Source organism: Xenopus laevis, chromosome 9_10S (genome assembly GCF_017654675.1).
Source record: "Xenopus laevis strain J_2021 chromosome 9_10S, Xenopus_laevis_v10.1, whole genome shotgun sequence".
Taxonomy (NCBI): Eukaryota; Metazoa; Chordata; class Amphibia; order Anura; family Pipidae; genus Xenopus; species Xenopus laevis.
The window spans coordinates 18,374,977-18,397,327 of NC_054388.1; the positions used below are offsets into that span (position 1 = coordinate 18,374,977).

Sequence of the window (22,351 nt, forward strand, 5' to 3'; positions counted from 1 at the left end):
GTAACATTCGCATCCCCACCCCCCACCCCATGCTCTCATGACTGGAGTTCTGCTGGATAACATTATTCTGGAGAAAGGGAAGAAAGTCATGAAATTTAAGAACCGGTTGTACCAGTTCTTCTTCTTGTCCCCATTGATCCCAGGCTTTCAAACTAAAGGTAAAGCAGGGAAGTATAGCATGCAGTCAGTCCGACAGCTCGTGCTGAGCTATACATCCCAGGATCCCCAGCCATCCCCAAAGCAATGTATCGGTCTCAAGTAGGTTGAGTGGGGGAAAAAAAGACTTCATTGCATTTGGCTAATTTGTAACCGTTTCTTGAATTTTCGGCCCATCTCTAGAACTGAGTTGTGGGATGTTCAGCCAGACTACTTGTGCTAGGAATGGGCCGTTAATAGAATACACTGCTGCATACATTGTAGCACATCATGCTGTTTTCTGTAGGTAGAGCTGTGCCGTGTTACTATTCCACTGCTTAATCATGTCTGAAAAAGAACTAAAGCCTTAAAATCACTTGAAATGCTGCATTGCATATACAGGTATGGGGCCTGTTATCCAGAATGCTCGGGACCTGGGACTTTCCGGATAAAGGATCTTTCCATAATTTGTATCTACTAGAAAGTAATGTAAACACTAAATAAACCCAATAGACGGGTTTTGTTTCCAAATAAGGATTAATTATATCTTAGTTGGGATCAAGTTCAATAAACTGTTTTATTATTATTATAGCGAAAAAGCAAATCGCTTTTAAACATTTGGATTATTTGGATAAAATTCAGTCTATGGTAGATGGCCTTTCCGGAATTCAGAGCTTTCTGGATAATGGGTTTCAGATCCAATACCTGTACTATATTTAATGTACCAGAGGTTTGGTAGCTCTATAACCGTAATGATCCATGCCTTCAAAGCTGTTCAACGCAGCTCCCTATATTCGTAACATAGTTCAACCTCTTTAGTCTATATATAACCTGCCTAACTGCTAGTTAGTAACTGTTAGTTAGACAAAAACCCAATTTGAAGCCTCTCCAATTTGCCTAAGAGGGGGAAAAAATTCCTTTCTTACTCCAAGATGGCAATCATATTTCAATCAACTTGAAATATGAAACATCTTCCATAACCCTGTATTCCCTCACTTTCTTAAACATCGTCCAACCCCTTCTTAAAGCTATCTAATGTATCAGCCTGTACAACTGATTCCGGTAGAGAATTCCATAGCTTCACAGCTCCGAATATTTAGGCGGAACCCTTTTTTTCTAATCGGAATGGGTGACCTCGGGTCTTGGATCTTGTTAGACCATCTTTTGTAAACCATTGGCAGCTGGCTGCACTGCTCTTGCCATGAGGCAAATTTTGAAACTTGCCCCACACACCAGTGACCCAGATTTTACCAGGGGAATAAAGTGGGGTTCCTCAAAACTGATGATTCAATTTTAGTAAACTGGAAAATTGGCTCTTGTATCGCAGAGAGCACAAATGAAACAATAGAGACCTAGTCATACAAGGCCACATGTATGGTATCCACCCATTCGGCCCATGGAGTGATTCATCATATAACAAGAAAACTGCTCAGTTCCAAGAAAGCAGATATTTTGAGGTATTTTTGTCAGAGTGGCACAACTGTAGTAGCTGCCAGGGATGGGCTTCTGTGGACAACATATAAATAATATCTACCCTGTAACCATTTATTTTCATGTACCAATTCATTCTATCCATTTCTCAATCCTGTCCTGTCTCTTTAGAACTTTGAAGTTAAGGCCGATGACTTGGAACCAATAGAAGAGCTGGGCCGTGGAGCCTATGGAGTCGTGGAGAAGATGCGCCATGTTCCCAGTGAGCAGATAATGGCAGTAAAGGTGAGAGACGGGTGGGCTGACCGTGAGTTCTGACTGCTGCTATTTGTTCTGATGATCAAAACAGCATGGATTTCTGCAGTTCACTTTTCACGGATGGGAATAGTGGTGGTGGGGGTGGCAAGTCGCAACAGCTTTCATAGGAAAATACATTATTGCCCATTTCTGGGAGATAGTTACATAGTTACATAGTTAAATTGGGTTGAAAAAAGACAAAGTCCATCAAGTCCAACCCCTCCAAATGAAAACCCAGCATCCATACATACACCCATCCCTACTTTTAATTAAATTCTATATACCCATACCTATACTAACTATAGAGTTTAGTATCACAATAGCCTTTGATATTATGTCTGTCCAAAAAATCATCCAAGCCATTCTTAAAGGCATTAACTGAATCAGCCATCACCCGGCAGTGCATTCCACAACCTCACTGTCCTGACCGTAAAGAACCTCCTACGTTGCTTCAAATGAAAGTTCTTTTCTTCTAGTCTGAAGGGGAGGCCTCTGGTACGGTGATCAACTTTATGGGTAAAAAGGTCCCCTGCTATTTGTCTATAATGTCCTCTATTGTACTTGTAAAGTGTAATCATGTCCACTCGCAAGTACCTTTTTTCAAGAGAAAACAACCCCAACCTTGACAGTCTCCCCTCATAATTTGTCTTCCATTCCTCTAACCAGTTTAATTGCACCTCTCTGCACTCTCTCCAGCTCATTTATATCCCTCTTAAGGACTGGAGTCCAAAACTGCACTGCATACTCCAGATGAGGCCTCACCAGGGACCTATAAAGAGACATAATTATGTTTTCATCCCTTGAGTTAATGCCCTTTTTTATGCAAGACAGAACTTGATTTGCTTTAGTAGCCACAGAATGACACTGCCCAGAATTAGACAACGTGTTATCTACAAAGACCCCTAGATCCTTCTCATTTAAGGAAACTCCCTACACACTGCCATTTAGTGTATAACTTGCATTATTTTTGCCAAAGTGCATAACCTTGCATTTATCAACATTGAACCTCATTTTCCAGTTTGCTGCCCAGTTTTCCAACTAAGACAAATCACTCTGCAAAATGGCAGCATCCTGCATGGAACCTATAGTTCTGCACAATTTAGTATCATCTGCAAAAATAGAAACAGTACTTTCAATGCCCACCTCCAGGTCATTAATAAACAAGTTGAAAAGCAAGGGACCTCCTAGCTCCTAGCACATTTGTCACCGTGTTTTGGTGATCAGAAGGGTTCATGTGCCAAAAACTTACTGTAATATGGTCCTCTATTTTATGTAATGTAATCAATGATTATATTTAATTAATGTAATCATTATCTCAGTTTAGAATCTAAGCATGCTTATTGTGTGGCACATGGCACATATGGCACATCTGTCCAACTTTGTACTAGACTTGCACAGTTTGCAAAAGAAGGCCGCTGTGTTAGATTTTATGGCAGCTAAATTAAAAAAGATGGGCTAGTAACCAGTATTTATATGCATAATGCTTTTGTTCTCTAATTGCCCAGACTGACCCTCTCTCCCCATCTCTCTGCAGCGCATCAGAGCTACTGTGAACAGCCAGGAACAGAAAAGGCTGCTGATGGACTTGGATATCTCTATGCGAACAGTGGACTGCCATTTTACTGTCACGTTTTATGGGGCCCTGTTTAGAGAGGTATTAGCAGCATATGTATATATGGAGTTGTACTTAATGAAAGGGCCACAGTTTGGGGATGAAAAGTGCTGCTGATCCTATCTGAAATGCTGTCTGTCTATGACTGCTCCAGTTTAAAGGACCCAGGGCAGTCACCCGTGTTTGCACCTGGCCAAAATGTGTAAAGGGATGAAGCACACCAGCTTTGTTCCGAAACTTTTGCCTTAATCACATTTTATTGCAGAAATTCAAAGCACAAGCTTTGGGGGAACAACCCCTTCCTCAGGTGCAAAGTCAGCCCTGTCCTTTTGAGCTCTCACTTCACCCACTTATTAAAGGTATCTGGGAGATCTGTCATTGTATGTTAATATCTGGTTTGTTTTGCTTGTGGCATAATCATAGATGCTACAACAGACTCTTAATTACAGAGTACTAAATTGTAAGTGGACTCATGGACTCATTCTGAGGCCAGGCGGTGAAAGTATTATTGAGTTTAATCCCCACAAATTGCTGGTATGCTTGGCAATGATGCACGGTGTCAGCCAATAATCCCCAACCAGTGGCTTGTAAGCAACATGTTTCCGTTGGATGTTGTTCCCAGTGGCCTCAAAGCAGGTGATTATTTTTGAATTCCAGGCAAGTTTTGGTTGTATAAAAACCAGGTGTACTGCTAAACAAAACCTCCTGTAGGCTGCTAGTCCATATAGGGGCTACCAATAATCAAGCATCGCCCATTATTGGCACCCCAAGAATGTTTTGCTTATTAGTTTTGCTCTCCAGCTTTTTTTTTTAACATATAAATGTGGCTCAGGGGTAAAAAAAGGTTGGGGATCCCTGCAAATTGGTGTTCTGTGCAAGGCTGCACTGCAGTAGTACAGTGTAGAGCTTTAAACGTGCACAATGTTGACTGTGATATGAGGTGTTCTTACCTCCTGGCACATCCCTGTCTTTCTCCCTGCTACCTTATGGTCCTCACCAGATCAGGCTACATCTTAGCTAATGGCATATACAGTGTTTGCGCATGGAGGTCTGTCTGTCATGTGCATCGATCATGGAGCTCACTGTTAAAACACACAAGGAGTGGTCACAGAAGATTGGGTTGTTTTTACAGCCTCTTTCTGCTGGAAGAGAGCTTCGGTCAAAATGCCCCAATGGCTTTATAGGGTTGGGCAACTTAATCTGCTCCGATAGTGATAGGGCTTAGCAGTAGTCCATTGCCACAGTTCCAGTGCTCTTGTTAAATGATATATTTTCTAGGGGGATGTCTGGATTTGCATGGAGTTGATGGACACATCACTGGATAAATTCTACAAGAATGTGATTGACAAAGGCCTGACCATCCCCGAGGACATACTAGGAAAAATAGCAGTTTCGGTAAGTAGCAAGCTGAAGCTAAACTTGCACAGGGCAACATTCCAGGATTGCTTGAATGCCTAGGAAGGTATCGAAACTGTGACTAAGAACATCTGTTAGAGCATGGCAAGAGTCATATGTAGCAGCAGTGTTAAATAAACTGTAATTAGAATGCATGTGAAGCATAATATTTTCATTTTTGGAGCTATTGGTCCATGTGAGGTTGGATATTGCTGTTGTCTGAAATATCCATCCAAGCATCCAATCAGAGTGATTCCCTTGTAGTAGGGGGTCCATTTTTTAAAAAACCCGTACCCGACCAGCAATTTGTCCCACATATTCCCGCTACCCAACCCACAATAGGCCAACTAACCTTTCAACCCGGGGGACATCATTCTGGTGCCGAATCTTCCCAAATAATTTAAAAACTGGAAGAACCACAAGGCTGGGAGGAATAAAGCCTGCACCTTTGTTGGGTACCCAGCTGAGTTACCCTCGGATTGCCCGCTCGGCCAAGGAACCGGGGCTTTTTGCCCGAAACCAACCACTTTGCGGGTATTCTCTGGGTACCCATGTATCTTGTAGCCTACTAGTTAGGCTCACCATACCTGGTACCCTGTTTGAGACAGCTGCTTATAACTAGAAATGAAAGTGCCCTGGAGCCACATCAAAACACCAAGTATGTGACTCTTTAGGTAGGGGCTCAAAAGAGAAAAAAACAATTACCAAAAAAGAGAGTTTGATTAAATACACCTTTTTAGAAGTTATATTTTCATCTGCTTTTTAAGATTAACTCTGACTAGCCAGAACAAATCACACGACTGCATTATAATTATAAACTGAATTGTGCCTGAACCCGATGGGTTGTGGTGTGAATGAGCCCTATACCTTCAACCGGAGGGAAAACAACATTGCACCTCTCAGGGAATTAATCGGCGGTCATTGAAGCATTTCCTAATTGCAGGAACTTTATAAATATTTGATTAAAGCTTTCGTACTTCAGTGAATTTCCTTCACTGTAGGATGGAATTAGAATAGGGTCCTGTCCTTACTTATTCTGTGTTCTGTTCCTCCCTCCAGATTGTTAAAGCATTAGAACATCTGCATAGTAAACTGTCAGTAATCCACAGAGGTGAGTGTCTAGTGTTTTTAAGCATTCATTATACAAATGACATAAAGGGATGCACTCATGATCATTCGGCATATACTTGTCCTTCTTACAATGTGTAATGTGTCTAGGAAAATGAGTTGTAAACTATATTATTGGCAGGTGAATGGGAATAAACTTATTGTGTTACTTGATGGCAAAAAGAAACCGCGGATCTGCTTTGCTTTATGGCTGGGATTCTAGACATAGGATCAGCTTTAGAGTAGTAAGATCAGCACTTTTGAAAAGCTTTTTGCTCCTATTTACAGAACTGTGCTGCAGGCAATTGAGTTGCGTTGGCTTTATGGACATGTTTTTATTATTAATGTAAAACAGTTGTCATTTATAGGAGGCTTTGGCAGTTATCAGAAGTCCGGAAATGCAACTTGCTTTCGGACATGGAGAGCTGATGCGGGTTACAGGCTGAGGATAAGGAAGTGACAGATGCAATGGAAAACTGGTTCCCCCAGTCTTATTCATTACTTTACTAGATGTGTTCAGTTTGGTTTTACGCCCTGTTTCTTTACAGAACATCAGATACTTCAAATCCGCGTGCTATCATTTTTATTGCACGATTCATCCCTTTATGCAGAATGACACTGTGTTTTCCTGATTTATGGTAATAACCGTACAACAGGAGGCCAGGAGATTCCTGCAGAACAAGAAGTCAAAGCTCTGCAGGAAATCTGCTAAGGTTATCACTTTTCCAGTGCTTACTGGAAAGGGTGTCGCCACTATACTAATAGCTATCTGAAAACACCAGGGCACTAGAGACATAAAATTAATTTCACTTTTAAAGGGGTAGGTCACCTTTAAAGGAACAGTAACACCAAAAATAAAACAACAACTTATTTATATAAAATATTGTAGCGCTTCTGAAGCAAACACACCAGTTTTACCTAGTGCAGTACAATAGTTCGTTCTATTTACTTTAAAAGACTTTCATTGTCTGGTGTTACTGTTCCTTTACGTTAACTTTTAGTTGGTCGTCACTTTTGCTCTCTAAAGCTACTTTTTTATTCTTAATTTTTCTTTCTATTATTTATCTTTCTATTTAGGCCCTCCCCTTTTCATCTTCCAGTCTCTCGTTCAAACCCCTGTCTGGTTGCTAGGGTAAATTGGACCCTAAAGCCAAATCACTGCTGAAATTCCAAACTGGAGAGTTGCAACAAAAATCTAAATAATTAAAAAAATATATATTCTTAAAATAATAAAAACATTAAGACCAATTACAAACTTTCTCAGAATATCGCTGTCTACATCATGCTAAATGTCAATTTGAAAGCGAACTGCCCCTCTAACAAGCAATGATTCGGAACAACTTGTCCCTCCTAAGCTATACAGGATAAAAGTTCAGCACTCACCCTTCATCAACAGTCTTTTGGTGCACGTCCCAGGCTGCCACCAACAGCCGAAATTACAGGAACACTTTGCATAAATAGACAGCACCCAGCAGGAATTTTCTTAAAAAGCCTCAAGCTTGAGGAAAGGCTAATGGAAGCCTGAAACGTTGCTGTATTTCGTGCTGTATTTCGTCTGAATAAAGCCCTTGAAATAAAGGCTTTTTAAGAAAGTTCCTGCTGGGTGCTGTCTATTTATGCAAAGTGTTCCTCCTAAGCTATATAAAGGTGAAATTCTTTAACTTAATTCTGCAGTTATTAGGGATGCACCGAATCCAGGATTCTGTTCGGGATTCGGCCAGGATTCGGCCTTTTTCAGCAGGATTCGGATTTGGCCAAACCGAATCCTAATTTGCATATGCAAATTAGAGGCGGGGAGGGAAATCGCGTGACTTTTTTCACAAAACAAGGAAGTAAAAAATGTTTTACCCTTCCCACCCCTAATTTGCATATGCTAATTAGGATTTGGTTCGGTATTTGGCTGAATCTTTCACAAAGGATTCGGGGGTTTGGCGGAATCCAAAATAGTGGATTCAGTGCATCCCTAGCAATTATAAGGTTGTGGAATAGTTTTACCCTTTATGGGACGGGAAATGTAGAACCAACGGTATTGGTATAAAAGTTACACCAGGCTAATGCTTTAGATTCCAGATTGCCGTTTGATCCGTGCTGCCCGTTTACTGGCAACACATGGTACCTATATGGGGGAATGTAATAAAAGTCGCAAAGAGCAAAATAATTAGCAGAAATAAGAATAAAAAGTCTAAATTCACAATTGCTGTATAGTGCTTTGCCCGCAAGGAGCGCTCTACAAATAAAAATATACATACATACAATGTAATACTCCTTCTTAAACTATTATTACATTGGGAATTTTAATTGTGCATTGCCCACTTTTAAGAAGTGGTGGCAGGTGTCTTAATCTTTTGGAGCAAACATAACCACTTTTATTACATTCACTGCACACTGGTGCTAACTATAAAATTCGCAAACCTTCTTCCACTGTCGGAAGTGGTCGCTAAGCAGTTTCCGGGTTTGCAAAAAGCTATATTAAATTCGCACAAAGGCAAATTTGTTTGCACAGAGGCATAACTTTTCGCGTTGCGAATATTTTTTCCACTACCGACATTTATAACATTCCCCCAATAGTCTAAAAAGTGCTGGCACTGATTAAAGGAAGTGTATAGGATGAACTATATTAAAGGAAAACTATACCCCCAAAATGAACACTTAAAGGGGAAGGAAACCTCGTCGGCGCTAACCCCCCTCCCCCCTCCCGTGTATTGCCCCTCCTCCCCCCTGGCCTACCCCTCCCGCTGGGCAAATGCCCCTAACTTGTTACTTACCCTTCTGCGCTGGTCCAGTCCAGGGAGTTCACAGGCGACATCTTCTTCCACGCGATCTTCTTCCTCCTTTGACCGGCGTTTTGGCGCATGCGCAGTAGGAGCATTTCGCCGGTATGGATCTACTGCGCATGCGCCAAAAGTCACGCGCATGCGCAGTAGATCGTACCGGCGAAACGATCCTACTGCGCATGCGCCGGTCAAAGGAGGAAGAAGATCGCGTGGAAGAAGATGTCGCCTGTGAACTCCCTGGACTGGACCTGCGCAGAAGGGTAAGTAACAAGTTAGGGGCATTTGCCCAGCGGGAGGGGTAGGCCAGGGGGAGGGGGGAGGGGGGTTAGCGCCGACTAGGTTTTGTTCCCCTTTAAGCAACAGATAGTTCATATCATATTAAGTGGCATTTTAAAGAATCTTACCAAACTGGAATATATATTTAAGTAAATATTGCCCTTTTACATCTCTTGCCTTGAGCCACCCTTTCGTGATGGTCTCTGTGCTGCCTCAGAGATCACCTGACCAGAAATACTACAACTCTAACTGTAACAGGAAGAAGTGTGGAAGCAAAAGACACAACTCTGTCTGTTAATTGGCTCATGTGACCTAACATGTATGGTTTGTTGGTATGGTTGTGAGTACAGTGAATCCTACGATCCCAGGGGGCGGCCCTTATTTTTTAAAATGGCAATTTTCTATTTATGATTACCCAATGGCACATACTACTAGAAAAGTATATTATTATGAAAATGGTTTATTTACATGAATCAGGATTTTACATATGAGCTGTTTTATGCAATATCTTTTTATAGAGACCTACATTCTTTGGGGGGTATAGTTTTCCTTTAAGGGTGGTGGCACACGGGGAGATTAGTCTTCAAGCGTCAAATCTTAGCTACTGCAGGCAACTAATCTCCGACTTGCCGGCAGGAATGCATATGTATCGCTTTGGTTTTCCGAAGCCGTCTGAAGTATTCTTGTGAGGCGACTTCGGAAAACGAAGTCATGCACCAGCGATTCGTATTCTTGCCTGCGGGAAGGCATTTGCGGAGATTTGTTGCCCGCAGTAGAGAAGGTTTGGCGACTAATCTCCCGCGTGTGCCACCACCCTAACCATCTTCAATAACAGAAACTGTGGGTCTCATTTATGAACATGCGGCAAATTTGCACCTGGGCAGTAACCCATAGCTTGCTGAAAAAAGCCAGCCACTGATTGTTGCTATGGGTTACTGCCAAGGTGCAAATGTGCCCAGTATTTATAAATGAGCCTCATCGAGTCATCTCTGAGTGGAGTGCGATTGGTCTATTATTAATTGAACATATTGACTATAGGCCCAGCTGGGCTTGTAACTACCTTTCTGCCCATTGCAATGATGTTGTTAGTGCACGTGCCACTAGGTCTGTTGGAATCTTATCAGGTGTTTACCCAGCATATTTTATTCTATAAAAAGACTGACATTTCTGGAAGTTGTATCTATGCTCTGTGCCTAATCAAATATTCTTTTGAATGTCGTCGATTGACCTCTATCTAAACACAAGCTTGCGTTATTTGCTTGCAGATGTGAAACCCTCCAACGTACTGATAAACAAAGAAGGCCAGGTGAAGATGTGTGACTTTGGAATCAGTGGCTATCTTGTTGACTCTGTAGCCAAGACCATGGATGCCGGCTGCAAACCCTATATGGCTGTAAGTGAAGTTGAGCTCTATCAGCAAAGCTCTGTGCCCAGTCTTTATATAGAAGATATAGAGGGCATCTTTCCCCATGCTTTGAGTCGTATGTGGATTTGCTTTCTGATGTGCCCCTTAAAATATTTTCCTGAATTTATTTTTTGCAGCCTGAAAGAATAAACCCAGAACTGAACCAGAAAGGATACAGTGTGAAATCAGACATTTGGAGCCTTGGAATTACAATGGTATGTAGGATTATTTTGTCGAATTTAAGGCAGAATTTCTGTTGTGTGCCAGCTAATTCCCATTCACAGCAACACAGGCTCAAGGTCCTATTATTTTTCATCTGCAGCACCATTGCAGGGGTCTCTCCAGGGTATATAGACATGGGTTGCAGGGTTTGGGGGGTTGTTCACCTTTAAATTAACTTTTAGTATGATGTGGAGAGTGATATTCTGAGACAATTTGCAATTGTTTTTTTTATTTTTCATTATTTGGAGTTTTTGAGGCATTTTGCTTTTTATTCAGCGGCTCTCCAGTTTGCAATGTTTGCAATCTGGTTGTTAGGGTACAAACTACCTTAGTAATCATGCATTGGTTTGAATAAGAGACTGGAATATGAATAAGCTTTACAGAGCATTTGTTTTTTAGATGGGGTCAGTGACCCCCATTTGAAAGCTCGCATAGCATAACAGCACTGCTATATCTTAGTTTGAATCAAGTACAAGGAACGGTTTTATCATTACAGAGAGAAAGGAAATCATTTTTAAAAACTTTTTTTTTTAAAAACTTGATTATTATTTGGATAAAATGGATTCTATTGGAGATGGCCTTTCCGTAATTCTGAGCTTTCTATTTTTTTTTTTACTATGTTACTATATATAGTAACATAGTAAGTTAGGTTGAAAAAAGACACACGTCCATCAAGTTCATTCACAGGTTTTACGAAAATATAAACGGTTTGTTCAAGAAGCACTAACGTTTCGGCTGTATCTCTGTACCTCTTTGACAAAGGCTGAGATACAGCCGAAACGTTAGTGCTTCTTGAACCGTTTATATTTTTGTAAGACCTGTGAGTGCAGCTTCTTCATCGGAGGATTATATATATATATATATATATATATATATATATATATATATATATATATATATATATATATATAAACTTAGTCCAAATGGGTTCAGCACACCTCACGATAGAAAATGACCCAGGTGCTACTCTCATTAGCAGTATACAAAAATATCGAAGGAGCGAGGTGCACACCAGGAACCTTTGAAGGGTTAAAAAATCTTTTCTTATAAAAACAGGTCAACGTTTCGGTCTTTGCCTAAGACCTTTCTCAAGACTGTTTTTTTAAATGTAGTGTGTATGGTGTTGAGAAAGGTCTTAGGCAAAGACCTGACGACGGTTCAGAGAGAACCGAAACGCGTTGATGTGGGGTAGATTGTAATACTCCAATAAAAGCCTTTTTTCACAATACCCCTGAGTGCTCTTAAATACGCTATATACTTTCCTTTGAAGAAGCACCCGGGAACTGATTAATCGACGGTGAGTGCCGGTTTAACAATATGACTATATATATATATATATATATATATATATATATATATATATATATATATATACACACTAAACAAGTTAGCCCCAGCGCTCTCAATATATAACCCCCTGCCCCTGAAAAAATATTCTTGCACAACTGAACTGTAACTTTCTTAAAATAGACACTTTTAGTTACAAAGTTTGTACAAAGCATGCATAAGCTGACGCAAATAAAGTGTTACCTTTGGGGGGAGACAGACCATGTACCTGCTTTTCTCTTTATTTAGCATGATCTCTTCCAAAAACACCATTAGGCAGGGGTTGAGAGAGCGAGCATTTAAGGAGAGAGCCACCTCCCCAAAATATAAAGTTTTCTTTTAAAACTAAACAAGCAGAAATGCCGCTCCTCACCTTTCTTATTGGGTGCACGTGAGCATGGCTTAATTTACATACTAAACAAGTTAGCCCCAGCACTCTCAATATATAACCCCCTGAAAAAATATTCTTGCACAACTGAACTGTAACTTTCTTAAAAAAGACACTTTTAGTTACAAAGTTTGTACTACAAAGCATGTACTGTATGTATGTAGTATGTTCTCGTTTATGCAGTTTTTTCTCATTTACAATGTTCAATACGTTTCCCCGTTAATGCCCAACACCAGCAGATGGCAGCAGACTCCAGGCTTTAGCAAGCAAGCAAGCCACCTGCATAAAGAACGTCAGACTTGTTCTTCATTTACCTGCACAGAACTGAAAAGAAAGTCTCTGTTTCAATATAATTCTATATGATTTGTTATCAATGAGAAACTATGGCCAGTTGTCAAGCGGTGTGTATGTCTGACCTCTCCTGTTCCATAGATTGAAATGGCCATTTTGCGGTTTCCATATGACTCCTGGGGGACCCCCTTCCAACAGCTAAAACAGGTGGTTGAAGAGCCGTCCCCACAGCTGCCTGCAGACAAGTTTTCTGCTGAATTTGTTGACTTTACCTCAAAGTGGTAAGTACCAGGCAAATACATCTATATAAACTGGAATGGGAGGGCCTGCAAACTTTTACATTTTACTAAAGTTTGTTAAACTTGTCTAAACCCCATTGCCCAATAATGCTAAATCTTAAAGGCAAAATGCTTAGAATTACTTTCATTGTGCAAAGATTTTTTTGGATTAGTTTTTCAATAAAGAAGACCTAAACCTCAAATCAGTGGTCTACCCCTGGCCAACACTTACCTTTCTTTAAAACATACACCAGGCAAGAGTGTACTGCCATCTTGATACATGCCACTTGGCATCCCTTTGGGCAAATAAAGCTGGACGAATGGACAGAACAGTAATCACAAAGAAGTTCTATGCTATACATGTGCCTGCCAGGGTGGTACAGGGGATCAGCAGCAAGATGACCGCAGCTTGCTCTATTGCAGAGTAGAAGGCTAGTGATTATAGTCAATTAAAATGACTGTATGCAGAGCTTTTCTTACTGAGTAACATGAAGGAAGTTCACTTTTAAAGGTACAGGTATGGAACCTGTTATCGGGACCTGGGGTTTTCCAGATAATGGATCTTTGCATAATTTGGATCTCCATACTATAACTCTACTAGAAAATCATGTAAATATTAAATAAACCCAATAGGCTGGTTCTGTTTCATATAAGGATTAATTATATCTTAGTTGGGATCAAGTACAAGGTACTGTTTTATTATTACAACTATTAATAGGAAATCATTTTTGAAAAATTTTGAATATTTTATGATAATGGAGTCTAAAGCCTTTCTGTAATTCGGAGCATTCTGGAAGATGGGTTTCGGGATAACGGATCCCATAGCTTTACTTTCAAAGAAAAGAGATAATCCAGCAAATCAAGCAGGCATTTTCCTATGATAATATGGCCACCAGAGGATGCTATTTTCTTGGTGATTGTAGTATTTATGGGATCTAACCATTTATTCTGTTCATGGACATGTGCTGTTCTCCTGTATATGAATACACAACAATATAACCTATAGCAGGGCTGTCCAACTGGCGGCAAGCACCCCGCGACCCCCCTTCTGTGGCCCCCCCACATGCTGTGTCTGTTTACCATATGTAAAATTTAAAAGGTATCAATACAGAGATTAACTAGCCCCTGCATTGTTTAAACCATAAATTTGGACTAATCCCCTGTATTGTTTACACCTGTGATCCTCCTGTATTGTTCACACTTGTGACACCTTTATTGTTTATATCCTAAAGGCCTGTACTGTTCACACCTGAGACCCAAACTGAAACTGCCCATATTGTTCACACCTTACTCAAAATGCTAATGGGGCACCAGCACTGTATCACTGTATATAGTACATATTAGAATGATAGGTTTCCCTGTCTCCTGTTCTGCCTTCCCTCCCTGTGTGTGCCATTCTCTGATTGCCCAATGCTGCTTGTGTGTGCCAATCTCTGCTTGCCCAGTGCTTCTTGTGTGTGCCATTCTCTGCTTGCCCAGTGCTGCTTGTGTGTGCCATTCTCTGCTTGCCCAGTGCTGCTTGTGTAAGCCATTCTCTGCTTGCCCAGTGCTTCTTGTGTGTGCCAATCTCTGCTTGCCCAGTGCTGCTTGTGTGTGCCATTCTCTGCTTGCCCAGTGCTGCTTGTGTAAGCCATTCTCTGCTTGCCCAGTGCTTCTTGTGTGTGCCAATCTCTGCTTGCCCAGTGCTGCTTGTGTGTGCCATTCTCTGCTTACTCAAGGCTGCTTGTGTGTGCCATTCTCTGCTTGCCCAGTGCTGCTTGGGTGTGCCATTCTCTGCTTGCCCAGTGCTGCTTGGGTGTGCCATTCTCTGCTTGCCCAGTGCTGCTTGTGTGTGCCATTCTCTGCTTGCCCTACGCTACCTGTGGAATGTAAGCCTGTTAGGGGTTTGTTCTTGGGGTTTGTTAGCATTTGGAAATTGTTGTTAAGGGCCCCTAAGGTGTTAAATCATGTGTTGGGGGGGGGGGGTTGTTGTATTATCCACAGTGGAGGATGAGGCATATGGATTTAAGGGTATGTTTTTAACATAACTTCAATTTTTCACATATGAGTGATGAGGGATTTCCCTGCAGTGAGCACCAACCATTGGGTTTTTTGGTGTGCTACCACCGTTAATGTGGATATGATCTTAAAAGTTCTTGTGGTAATATGGGTGTGGTTTACAGTGGGTGTGGTTTAAAAGGGGGAGTGGCCAACACTGACTTCTATTATTGGCCCTCCACCACATAGGCCAGTAAAATTTTGGCCCTTGGTACCACAGAAGTTGGACAGCACTGACCTATAGGAATAGATTTTGCTACCTATTTATGGTAAAATATAGGTCATTATATCCTAATTAGTTTTTGATAACAGGGGTCCCCAACCTTTTTATACCTGCGAGAGACATTCAAATGTAAAAAGAGTTTGGGAGCAACACAAGCACGAAAAAAACTTTCCCAGAGGTGCCAAATAAGGGCTGTGATTGGCTATTGGTAGCCCCTATGTGGAATGGCAGCCTACAGGAGGCTCTGTTTGTCAGTACATCTGGTTTCTATGCAAGTAAACTTTCCTCCAAGCCAGGAATCCAAACAAACATGTTGGTGAGGAACTTGTTGCTCTCGAGCCAGTAGTTGGGGTTCAAGGGCAGTGAAAATCAATGGGGGTGCCATTTGTAAGGCAACCCAAGGTTTACAGTTGTTAACCATGGACCTCTTCCAATTAGTGCCACACTTCTGTGTTCAGTAGCTTCTAGTGGTCCCTTTTAGCTAAGCGGGAAGGGACTACAGGGGCTAAATGTGGTGACCTAGATTTCATAGGAATATCCCCCTGTCTGCAGCAAGGAGCTCAAAGCCCGGGGCCCAGTGTGTTAATAATATTACAGGTATGGGACCTATTATCCAGAATGCTCGGGACCTGGGGTTTCCCAGATAATGGATCTTTCCGTAATTTGGATCTTCATACCTCAAGTCTGTTAGAAAACCATGTAAACTTTAAATAAACCCAATAGGCTGGTTTTGCTTCCAATAAGGATTAATTATATCTTAGTTTGGATAAAGTACAAGCTACTATTTTATTACAACAGTGAAAAAGGAAATCATTTTTAAAAATTTGGATAAAATGGAGTCTATGGGAGACTGCCTTTCCGTAATTCAGAGCTTTCTGGGTAACAGGTTTCCGGTATCCCTTCCAAGCCAGCACAATGATTCTGGCACAGTTATTCAGTTATTATTACAGTAAGGGTGATCACTCAGTTTACAGCTATAAAAAGGACCAGGAAGGAGAATATTATTCAAGTTTGATTTTTTTTTTTTTTTTTTTTTTTAAATAATTCCCAGTGGGGTGACATTTCTTGAGTCATTGTATGGATTCACGTTTTACTGGTTTTGTCTGATGCAACCAGCTCTGCAGTTGTCTGTCTGGAAAGTTTCCCTGGGATCATTGCAGGAGAAGCAACGACAGAAAACATCCTGACTGAGGGTGGGCAGGTCGTTAACACAATCGGAGGCCACCACTTGCCATGCAACAGAAGTCCCACGCTTTGACACTCACCCCTGCGTGTGTCCAGTTGTTTATTCAAACTGGAAAATAGATCACAGCACTTGTTTTGTGTATTCAATAAAGATGTTTTGTGCTAAAATCCACTTTTCGGTGGTTTAAACTTTGGGGAACATTCTCACCTTCTGCCAAGCGATTCCTTAGGCATCCAGTAAATAGGGCAACATTTGATAACAGTGATGTCATAATTCACATTTGTACAGGAAAGCTCATACAGACTATTCATCATTAAATATACACCGAAATAGCTGAAATGTTATAATGGCTCCCTAAATGTGTGAGCCACAAGCCAAGGCAAAGCCTCGTTTTAGAGTCCCTATCCCTATTCCAGTTGGGCAGACCCATGCCCAATACGGACCAGCTAGGTGAGAGCCAAACCCCGACATGCTGTCCCTGTATAAATCCCCCTCTTCCTGCTACCGGTGCCCCGACCTGGAACCCACGAAAAATGGAAGTGACATCACTCCAGAGGGCATATTAACCAGGTCAGAGGGAATTCCTTTTATTTAAAGGAGAATTCAACCCAAACCATAAAACCCCCCAACCCTACCTAGACCCTCCTCCCCAGCCCACCTGGTACCCGGGTCAAATGCCCCGAACCTTTTACTTACCCCTCCATGCAGATTCTGTCCTCGGGAGTTCGCGGCAGCCATCTTCTTTTCTTCAGTAAACTTCGAAAGCAGAGCGGAGTTCCAGCGCATGCGCAGTTGGAGTAATCTTCCGGAACAACTGCACATGCACCAAAATTCACAAATATTTTCGAAATTTGTTGGCGCATGCGGAGTTGTTTGGGACCGGAAGATTATTCTTAACTGCGCATGTGCTGGAACTCTGCTCTGCTTCCGAAGTTTATCGAAGAAAAGAAGATGGCTGCCATGAACTCTCGAGCACAGAATCTGCACGGAGGGATAAGCAAAAAGTTAGGGGCATTTGCCCCGGGCACCAGGTAGGCTGGGGGGGGAGTTTAGGGGGTTTTAAAGGTTAGGGTTGAATTCTCCTTTAACAACAGGTGGTGGTGGAATGTAGCCTGAAATCGGCCCGAGTACCGAAGCAGGGTACCTGCAGACAGCCTATGGGTACTTGACCCGATGCAGGACTCTACCTTGTGTGATTTTAGCCCATGGTGACACAGTGCCCCTCACATCTGGCTAGTCTTTGTACCCCACCCAGACTGAGAAGCAATGAATTAATGTACATTAAAAAAACACATTTTGTGTAAAAGGCAAACCAAAATATGTTGACTAGACATCTTGTTTCAAGGTAGGAGCTGCAGAGCAGAATTACCAAACAAGTGGGTATTTGCCTGAGTTGGCCGTTAATGGTGGACCAAAGAGGGCTGTTCCGTTGATTCCTATCATTCTAATGATAATGGAAGCCCACGCAGACCTGTCGGTAGATGGCTTCAGCAATGTTTTAATGTGCTTCTTGTCAGATGAAATATGTGTGACGAAGATGTTGCCTAAATATCTATTTGGCATTTTGTTATGAAGGACCAATATGTAGCCAACTTGGCCTTGGGAGGGGACAAGTTGGCAGACTTTTCCCAGGGCAGCTTCTGAGAAAGACAGGCAGAGATCTCAGGTTAATCTTGGATAGCTATGGAGGTAGGACAACATGAATTTGAAGCTCCACCTTATGACAATATCAGCTAGGGCTCCTCCACTTATCGATTTCTTTTGTCCTGCTGCAGGATGTAGGGCATACCTCCCAACTGTCCCTTTTTTGGAGGGACAGTCCCTTTTTTAACAGCTCAGCCTGCAGTCCCTCATTTGTACTGGAAAGTCCCTCTTTTCTCTGCACTGAACAGCCAGAAAAAGAAACAAAATTTCTAACTTACAAGAAGTCATCTGTAGTATGGGTACTTCAATGTGGTAAACTAATTACTCACCACGTAAGGGAAGTGGCCCAGGTGCACTGCCCTGAGCCCTCAGCATAGGGGGCAGACGAACCGAAATGTAAAAAGGAGCAGGCACTCAATGAACGCAGACTTCCAGCAGGCACCAATTCAAAGTGTAAAGCTCTTTATTGTGTCCAAAATTTCTAACTTAATTGGCTTTTGGCAGATAGGCCAGTACAGCTAACAGGTCAGGTGCAACTAAGATACTTTGAAACAATTTTGAGATAAGAAAATACGTAATTTTAACAGGAGAAATATTTTTAAACTTTTATAATCTGCCAAACTTTGTAAAATGAACATGGTAATTACAGGGTGTGGCCACAACAATGGGTGTAGTAAAAAAAAAAATTGCCGCGCTACATGACAAAAAATTTTTTGTCCCTCTTTTTACTTCCAAAATGTTGAGAGGTATGATGTAGGGACTTGAGATTATGGAGTGTAATAAGGTTTTTGTAGATTTTATTTGTGGTTGATAAAAACTTTATTTATTGGCATATTGGTCAGCTTAAGTTTCTTCTAAGAAATTTTCTTGTAATTTTAAGGTGTGTTAAAGAAATACCGCAAATAAACCTGTACATTCCGATGCTCATGGTAAAGAATAAGAATCAAATTCTATCAGATATTTTATATTGATATTTTTTTTTCTTTGCTTCTTCTGTAGCTTGAAGAAAAATTCCAAAGAGCGTCCAACATATTCAGAGCTTATGGTACGTCACTCATATCATACACATCATCAATGGAACATTTTATTTAACCAATCTCAGGCTGGAGGTAGAATTAAATACTTACCAGTATTACTAGACTTAACTTGAAAGCAGTATAAAAATATGAACATTTTGCAGCAAGCCTAGTCCCTATGTGTTCTAATACGTAGTGCGTAAAAACATCAAAACGATTTACCCAGATTCTAAACTGAGTTTGCTGAAATACATCAAAGGTTGTCAGACTTTTTCAGTTGACGGCACCCTATTGGGAGTTATTTATCAAAATACGATTTTTTTTCCCAGATTTTTTTATTACTTTATTATTTAAAAAAGTCCGACCAAACTAGAATCAACAATTTGACCTTATGTATCATTGAAAAAACTTGATAAATTCGGTTCGGAGTGTTTTTTTTTATTTTTTGCTTGAATTTTTCGTAAAATCGCTTTGGATATTTGGCCAAAACTCAGCGCGGACCATGATATCTTCAAATTTGAAATGGGACCTTTGCCGTTGACTTCTACAGGTCTCCGACAGCTTGGAGTATTTCAAATTTTGACTTTTAGCAGCCTCGGGTTTAATAACGTTTTCTCCCACTAAAAATTTGGATCTTGTAGTAAAAAAAAACCTTGCATTTTTTGAGTTTTGGCATTCCGACTTTAATAAATAACCCCCTTAGAGCGTCCAACTTTTTGTTCAGGGGCCACCTATCCTAGCTATTCTGGAACTGTGGCTAAATACATTTTCACCCCAATTTTCACCCTAATTCTCACCCTAATTGACCTTCAAGCTGGTGTATCTAGGAAAGAAACCTGATATTCTCTCCAATTCTTCAAAATAGCTTCCATTTAGGCTGAGCCCCCTGCTACTGCTCCAAAAATCACAGATTGACAAATGTTTGTTTCCAATGACTTGAAAAGAAAATCACGGTAAAATAGGGAATACTTATAGTAAAGAGCATTTAGGCGGTGATATCGCTTTGTAGGTAATAATCTTCATTGTGTTTGTTTTTACTACAGCAACACCCTTTCTTCGTGCTGCATGAATCCATGAACACTGATGTGGCATCTTTCGTTAAACGTATCTTGGGAGATTAAGTGTCTGCCATAAGGCCGGTCTCACCTTCTCATGGACTTTTCCTCTGACAGGTCATGGAATGGCTTAAAGTGGCTGCCCTACTTAATCAAGCACCAGTAGAAATGCCTCATGGGACTGGGAAAACTGGACTCGATATTTCTTTCTAATGGCCACTCTTCGCTCCGGAACGTTTTTTTTTCAGCATGGAAAGATGTCTAACCCCTATGCTGCCATAAGTGCCCTTATGGCTGTACAGGTGTTACTATAGATGCCTCTTACCAAAGGGTGTAACTTTGACTGCTGCCCTATAGGGTTTATATTTAGGTTTCCTATTCTTTTAGACCTTTTGTATTGGTTCTAGGTGCTATTGTAGTTCCTCTTTAATGGTTTCTTAATTTTTTTTCCCCTTCCTACTGTTGTTTTGGAGATATGCATCTGTATTCTGATTAGCTTTGATTTTTATGAAAGGACGTGTGTGTGTGATATAAGGGGAGAACCGTGGCAAATATTTATAGGGGTTTGCTGGTGAGAGGGTGAAATCTTTTGTGTCCGCTATTATTTAAGTTTTTTTTGGGTTTCTAAAATTTTTCTTTGGAAAGAGAATAGGTATATATGCTGAGATTATGACCCGGTCGCACATAAATAAGTAGCGTTGGCTCGTTGTTGCTTACTGAAGGACAGGCAGTTGTCCTCTCTCGGCAGAAATCCAAACATAGTCTACTAGTGTTATCTGAAGCCTTAATAACAATCTTAAAAAGTTGAAATATTTTTTTTTTTCTGTAGAATAATCGCGAGGTTCTATAATGATGTTACACCTGAAAGAGAAGATAATTAAAACAAATGACCTCTCCTGTGGTGAGCAGTCCAATTGACAGTTTGTAGTTACATACAGCAGGCCCTTCTATCTCTCCCTTCTTATTTCATACACCTTGCTACTTTGGGGCCGATCATTTTATTTGTCAACACAGACTTTCACTGTTACCAGTAACCGTTGAGGTTTCAATTGAAGTCGAACTCTTCCCAGAGGTCTTCCTCTTTGTAATTTGCCCCCATCTTTCTCATTTTTCCTGTTGGAGGATTTTGCTTGTGCTTTACTCTTTTTACTTTGTATTTACAGCATTTAGAAATCCTATATATTTTTTCTGGGTTTTTTTCTAAATTTTTTCCCATGAAAGGGTCTGCAACTGATTAGCTCCCCCCCCCCCTTCTACATCTCCATGAGGGTGAATCCATAAAAACATCTGATAAATTTCAGTTTCTAATGAATTACACACACTTTTTTTTTTAAATTAATTTATAACCATTTTTTTTTTTGCTGCGTGAGGCACCTGCAGGTCATTGCAAAAGGTAAACCAGTCATGGTATCCATGACAAATAGAAATGTTTGTATTGTGCAGAGGTGAGTTTATTCAGGGCATCTATTTTCGGTTTAGTTTTAAACGTGGCCATTGTATGTTGTATGACTTTTACGGGGTCAACAGTAGATATAGGTTATAATACTATATATGTCCTTAATGAGAAAAACAGAGAAAACTAGGAGTATATTTCCAATCCAGTGACATGTCTTGCATACCAATTATATTTTTTAATGTCAAACCAAGTGTGTTTGGTTTTATTTTGTGTGATTTCTTACTTGTGTTAACTCTCTGTTCTATTGCAGTCCAAAATGTATCTATACCCTTATCATCAAGAAGTAGAAAGGGGACTTAGTATTGTATAGATAAAAGTGAGAAACTCCCTGTGGCCCACCAGATTTCTCGTACATTTCATGTAAACCAAAGTACCAACCTTCCTGATACTTGATGCCAAAATTAAATGGCATGTAAAGGCAAAAAATTAAAATACCATTTTTACTTTCTTAAATGAAAAAGAAACCTATCTCCAATATACTTTAATTAAAAAATGTGTACCGTTTTTATAAGAAACCGGACTTCATAAGTGAGTTTGATCAAGGAGAGCATCCTAGTGACATATTCTAGCCATCTGTCGGGAGCCGTTCATTACACAATTATTATTTTCTTGGAATAATTAAGAAATAGGCAAATCTGACCTGTTTTACTTGCCAAAAAGATCACAAAACTGCAAAAACATTGCCAAAATGCATTGGTGTATTTTTATTTTTTTTTGATACGCAAGGTGGTGCAACAATTTTTTTTCACCTATTGGAGTTTATAAGAGTTTTTAGTGGCGAAACTGGACTATTAAGG

General features: G+C 40.6%; 1 protein-coding gene across 1 annotated transcript in view; it reads left to right on the top strand.

The window, feature by feature from the left end:
- The window catches only part of map2k3 (MAP kinase activator XMEK3), a gene marked incomplete at its 5' end in the record, with an annotated part of 45,282 nt that extends 23,542 nt beyond the window's left edge, over positions 1-21,740 (top strand). Inside the window, 9 exon segments of the mRNA NM_001090374.1 lie at positions 1,738-1,851; positions 3,398-3,517; positions 4,754-4,870; positions 5,930-5,981; positions 10,293-10,420; positions 10,570-10,647; positions 12,801-12,940; positions 19,027-19,072; positions 20,087-21,740. Coding sequence (NP_001083843.1) covers positions 1,738-1,851; positions 3,398-3,517; positions 4,754-4,870; positions 5,930-5,981; positions 10,293-10,420; positions 10,570-10,647; positions 12,801-12,940; positions 19,027-19,072; positions 20,087-20,164 — 873 coding nt within the window. The 3' untranslated portion in view covers positions 20,165-21,740.
- Positions 21,741-22,351: the final 611 nt, after the last annotated feature.